The sequence below is a fragment of the Musca vetustissima genome, unplaced genomic scaffold (genome assembly GCF_032173495.1).
Source record: "Musca vetustissima isolate MV318-11 ecotype Yass unplaced genomic scaffold, APGP_CSIRO_Mvet_v1 utg24678, whole genome shotgun sequence".
NCBI classification, from domain to species: Eukaryota; Metazoa; Arthropoda; class Insecta; order Diptera; family Muscidae; genus Musca; species Musca vetustissima.
Genome location: NW_026872899.1, coordinates 38,564 through 45,054, shown reverse-complemented (window position 1 = coordinate 45,054; position 6,491 = coordinate 38,564). Strand labels below are relative to the sequence as shown.

The following is a 6,491-nucleotide window of genomic DNA, read 5'->3' as shown; positions in this document are numbered from 1 at the left end:
AGATTTTGTAGGAGAGATTTTGGCACCAGATGTTTTGGCCCAAGTGTTGATATCATTTATAATGTTAGAAAATTGAATGTTGGCAGCATCGTTATCTTTATTCGAGCTCAGAATGTATAGGTCGTCAGCGTAGAGGCAATGATATATTTTAGGATATTTGTTTATGATGTTGCTGATTTGGTTAAAGGCTATTTGAAAAAGCACTACCGACAGTGGTGACCCTTTAATTTAATTTAATAATGGAGATATTTGTATCAAATTTTGAGGAATCATTCTTGAGGTATGTTCACACATAATCGAAGAAAAAAATTATAAATATTTTCCATATATATAATTTTTACATTTTTTTTAAAGTTATTACCTACGTAGATCAATAACCGTGGTACATTTGTACCCATCCAAAGATAGCTCTGTAACTCATTAAAAAAGTGGACTGTCGTGAGGTTTTTTGTTTTAAATTAGTCTATGCGGATCTGGTCTAGATGTAGGAACTCAAAATTATATATACATTAAAATAATATATATTTAAATCCATGTTTAAATGATAATCTATCTAAAACAATCATAGTAAATTCGTTATAGCTTTCGAATGGGTTAAGCTTTTTTAGCTATTTTTTTATTGGGATCTTATTTAGGTGTTCCTCAACAAGTTTACAAAGAGAACGCCATTTTGTTTTGTGTTCTCTTCAATTCGGTTCAAAATTAATGAATGATTGAAATACATCGAATTGTCGTGGATAAATCAAGAAGTTTACCCAGTAACATTCAGTAAGTTCTCAGCGTAGAACTAACTAGCGCTCTCTTTCCTTTATTGGACTTTGGAGTAAACAGAAAACATTCAGTAACAATTGTTACCAAATATCGAGTAACCAGACACAGTTATTATTATCCCATGTAGTTTGAAGTATAAACCATTATTTCCATTGTGGGCTGTAAAATATTACAACCTTGCCTGCATGCGGTTGCTGACCATTTTTATTCGATGGTAGACTGAAGGAGATTTTACTGAAGCAATTTTTCCTGTTATTCAATTCGTCGTGTGGATTGGCATCGAATGTTATGTCACCAGATAACATCAATTCATTTTAGATTCCGTATGAATCACAAATTTCCTTGAAAACGGCCAACGCAAACTCACCGTAGCGACAAATTCACAATTGACCTGACTTCTTGATTTGGAACTGCATAAAGCTCTGGCCATTTGCTGAAGTAATCTATAAGCACATTTACATACAACAAAAATTCAGGATTTAGGGCTGTTGCGTCATTTACCATATCAACGTCATTACACCAGTCGCTCGGTGCACTTAAATTAAATATTAAATTTAAGTATCAAAGTTCATAAATGAACTTAAAAAACAAAATATATCATCGGATATCCCAACATTTCATTTTATGGAGTCAAGCGATATGTGCGGCTGAAATGTTTTTGTCTTTTTCATATGATTTTTAATTTGAAAAACCCCGAAAATACGTATTTAAGGAAATAAAAAATTTTGTTTTTGCATAATAGTCAGGCTGAATCCCAGTTTGTTGTTTTTGTAAAAAAAACAACTATTTATTAGTGGGGAATGTATGGCATTGTTTGCCGAGGGGTAAGGCAGGGAAGACTATAGTTTCGGATCACGCCACTGAACTTTAAGTTTTTTTGTTGAGATATTCTCCCCAGAAGCTATTGCTTCTATACAAAAAACCTTTCATACCCAAATGTCTCTTGTAACAAAGCGAAGTACTTAGCTGACCAACGACATAAACTGCACGAGAATTTCGCTGGAGCCTCACTTCGAGGTTAACAAGGCATTTACAAACAATACCACACCTTTCCCACTGTTAACCTCGAAGTGAGGCTCCAGCGAAATTCCCGTGCAGTTTTTGTCGTTGGTCAGCTAAGTACTTCGCTTTGTTACAAGAGACAACCCAGAGACTTCGCTTTGTTACAAGAGACAACCCACAAATTAGTAGATTCTTTTAGGTTCTGGAACGGAACTATCTTACCCAATAAAGCCGTGATTAAATTTATTCAGTAACGTGGATACAGACCACAAAATCTATTTTACCAGAATTTTAATAAAATTTTCTAAGAGTTTTAAACAATTGCGACCATGGTACAATTATATAAGGTAACAGCAGATCCCAGCTGATTTGATTCCAACGTAATACTAGTGTCAATATGAATTTTACAAATTATGTTTTTAAAAATCACCCAACAGGAAAAATGGGAACTCATACAATTTGAAATTGTTCTTTATTATATGCCTGCCTGCTGGGAAAGTTTGAGGAAGCAAATCTTTCTTCATGGAATAACTCGCAATTCCCTGCATTTTAATATGTGTTACACATATAAGTGGCAATGGCAATTATAGGAAAGATGTGGAAGCGATAGAAACATAAATTTGATAGATTTTCATTCATGTTTTTCAAATTTTATGTTGAGGATTCGAAAATATTTCATTTTCAAAATAAATATAATTTATTTGTTAGTTTACATTTTTCTGTCAAATGACGTTGACACTAGTATAACTTACAAAAACAAATTTCCATGTGGTTGTTGTACAACAACACTTGCTGTTACCTTCTATTATTATACCATGGATATAAACATTGATTTTATACCTGCCCGGATTCCTTATTGTTATATAACAAATATAATTAATCGTCTAATTCTGTTCAGGTTGTTCTCTCCTTCAACTGTCCATTGAAAAAAGTTTAAAATTCTTTCGAAAACCGACAGCTATCCTTGATATTGACCACCGTCGACCGATCTTCAGATATCGGCTTTTACATTGACAATTAAAAGGGAAACATTTCAAAATCGCTCTCAGAGTACAAACTAATTTGAAAAGTTCAGGAACGGAAATCTAGTAAATATGCCAAAATTATATGGCAAAATTTCAAAATCAACATAACAGCCAATTACAAAGAGAACGCCATTTTGTTTTGTGCTCTCTTAAATTTGATTCAATGTTTTACCAGTTTTGTGGGTTGAGGAAGGGTTTCGAGTAAAAAGTTGCAAAACTTGTAAAATTAGTAGATTAGGTTCTATAATAATATCTCACCCAATAAAGCCGTTATTAAATTGATTCAGTAACTTGGATACAGACCACAAAATCTATTTTACCAGAATTTTAATAAAATTTTCTGAGAGTTTTAAACAATTGTTACAAAAATTAATGGTAACGAGCCTCGATATAGACGGAAGTTGAACTACACTGCACATCGTGTGTATAGGACTTAAGAATATCAGCATCGGTAATACAGTACCCTGCAGAAAAGTATTCTTATTAGAACGTTGTTATCGATTGTAATAAAAATCAATCGATGTTGAGACAAGCTATCGATAATTATTGGTCATCTCTAATTTGAAGAAAAATACAATTATCCCCATATATATTTAGAAGACGAGAAGAAAAATAAAAATCAAGAAAATTTTGCATTAAAATATTTGAACAAAATAAAAAAACAACTCACAATGTCATTGCTGGAGCAATATGAAAAGCAATATTCAATATTAATTGCCGAAATCACCAGTCAAATTGGCCGTTTAACACTGACAAATGAAGGCAAGGAACTGTGCAATAAAATCGATTCGAGCCTTACCGAGGCTCAGGAGCTGTTGGAACAAATGCAATTGGAGATACGGGATTTGGCACCGGCACAAAGAACCACAGCCACCAGCAAATTGAATTGTGCCCAAGTGGAATTGAAACGTCTGCAGGGTGAATATGCCAAGGCGAAAGAGACAAGCAGGAAGAAACAGGGAGCTCTAGATTTCCAAACAGCAGCTGGTGATTATGATGATTACGAGGATGTGGCCATTAGCAATGATCAACGCCAGCGGCTGCTGGAGAATTCCGAAACAATTGAACGAACGGGTAATCGCCTGCAGGAGGGTTATCGTGTCGTTATAGAAACCGAAACTTTGGGTGCTCAAATTCTCAGTGATCTCCATTCACAACGTGAAACCATACAGAATGCCCGTTCACGTTTAAGGGAAACCAATGCTGAACTGGGTCGGGCATCACGGACCTTGAACACAATGATGTTGCGGGCACTGCGCGAAAAGGCTGTCCTATATGTGGTGGGTGGTGTATTCGGGGTGGCCGTTGTTGTTAGTCTATATTTAACATTTTCATCACCCACCTCAACAACAAATTCATAAATTTTTGGGAATTTGCTAACAAAATAGAAAAAATTGAAGAAAACGAAAATATACTTTTGTTGTTGTAGCATATTTATTATTATTAATTGTTTTTGTTTTTTTTGTGTTTAGTTTTACAAAATATCCATTCCATTTTTATTTTTATTTATTAGGTTGTATTATATCTGTATCTGTATGTAGTTGATAGTTAATGCAAAAAATCTTGTATATCTAAATTTATATATAATCATGGCATACCGCCGGCCTATGCATATGTAATTTTGTTCTTTTTTTCTTAATCTATAAAAAAGTTTATAAATGTATTTTCATTATATATGTATATTAACAAAAGAAAAACACTAAAAAGAAAACGCCTTAGAAAATTATTAATGCATTGTTGTTGTTAATAAGTGGATTTTTGGTTAAGCAGTTTTGGGTGAGTTTGAAAGTTTTTTTTTATATACTGAGAAATTAAATTATTAAAATATATATTTTTTTGTAGAATATTTATTTTTTATATCGAACTAAATATTTGATAAAAAAATAAGTTTTTTCTAAACGATAGCATACTTCTTGGCGCATAGAAAGTAAAAAATTGTGCGGTATGTATATGAAAAGTGAGGACCTATCAACAAATCATATCGCAGAAGGTTCAATATTCTGATTAAAGCATCTTGAAACATGGTTTAAAACAATGTTTCTTGAAAATTATTAAAAAAAATCACACTACAGGAAGTTATAAAAAATAATTTTTAAAATCCACGTTACGGAAAGGTACTTAAAATATCCATGGTTCGAAAAAGTTTCTTGAAAATGTTTCTTGAAAATTATTAAAAAAAATCACACTACAGGAAGTTATAAAAAATCATTTTTAAAATCCACTTTACGGAAAGGTACTTAAAATATCCATGGTTCGAAAAAGTCCTTAATCAGAAAAACCATGCTTCGAGAAAGTTCTTGAAAAACATAATAAATCCATTTTTTTTTAAATTCCATGATTTAGGAATGTTCTTGAAAATGTTTTTTTAATCCAAGCTTTAAAAAAGTCCTTCATTTTTTTAAATTTACTCTTCAAGTAGTTTCATAAAAAATATTTTTTAATCCACGTAAAGGTTCTTGATTTTATATAAATCCAAACATTGGATAGGTTCTCGAAAAAATATTTTTTTAATCCCTGCTTACGTTCCTAAACAAATATTTTTTTTTAAATCCACCCTAAGGTTCTTAAAAAACCAAGCTTCCATAAGGTTTTAACAAATATATATATTTTTTAAAAATGCTCGCTTTGAGCTCTCTCTTCGAGAAAATTGTTATTATTATTTTTTTTTAATCCACACTTTGATTTTGTTTTTTTAAACCTCGCTTTGACAAAAGTTATTTTTTTAACCAGTGAGCAGAGCAGTATAGTCGGCCGACTATACGATACCCTACACAACTACCACGGAACTCTAACTTCCTGCGGATGTTTATTTATTATTTCGAGTCTGAGCAATATTTCGTGATATTTGCACCCTCTTAACCGATTAGAGATCAACATCACATTTTCCTTACACTGACATATTTTCCAAATATTCCCAATATTCAGTACAGCCTTTCTAATTACTTGTTCAGATTCCCTTCACTGTGTGTTTTGATGTTCGGCATGTGGCATATAGATCGACTCGAAAAAAGTTTTCGGTCTATTCCAACCAAAATTTTTTACGTGATCATCACCGATCATTATAGACGTTGTGCTTGACCATAACTGGAACCTCTTGGAATTTTTTAAAGCGATAAGCGCTTTATATCAGCCCTCTAGTGGGGTAATGGATTACTAAATAATATATGAATACGTAAGCACCTGTAAATATTTAAGTGAAACTCCCACATCCGACAATATAATTGATATCAATTTAAAGGTCAACCACTCTTCTTGAATATACTATCAACTTCTCGGGTCTATGTCCTTCAGGAATAAATATATACGCTATAGAATATAAATTTTGTAATATTTCACACAAAAGTCTGGATCCATTTGAACCACTAAATATTGACCGATCTTTATGAAAACAGACATGCTTATTCTTTGACCCAATCCCCTTCTCCTTGTAAATTTGCGATGTTTGGGCCATAATTGCCGGTCTCTGGAGCGATTAGAAAATCAGACAAAAAAGGTTTTGGTCCATTTCATCCCCTAAATATTAACCGATCTTTACCAAAAACAATAGGGGTCTTCATTGTCCCATTCTATGTACAAAATTTCGTGAAGATTGGTCCATAACTGTGGCCTGTATCGTGTTTACAAATCACACATGGACACACATGTCTAGATCGATTCAGCTAGTCGTGATATGACGATCGTATTACTTAAAGG

General features: G+C 32.8%; 1 protein-coding gene across 1 annotated transcript; it reads left to right on the top strand.

The window, feature by feature from the left end:
* Positions 1-3,451: 3,451 nt before the first annotated feature.
* On the top strand, positions 3,452-4,159 carry LOC133321328 (vesicle transport through interaction with t-SNAREs homolog 1A). The gene has a single exon (XM_061530424.1). It carries the CDS (start codon positions 3,470-3,472, stop codon positions 4,157-4,159), a length of 690 nt encoding a protein of 229 aa, XP_061386408.1. The 5' UTR covers positions 3,452-3,469.
* Positions 4,160-6,491: the final 2,332 nt, after the last annotated feature.

What these genes read in the sequence shown, in the direction of transcription:
- LOC133321328 (XM_061530424.1), top strand. Translation starts at nt 3,470, where the DNA reads ATGTCATTGCTGGAGCAATATGAAAAGCAATATTCAATATTAATTGCC.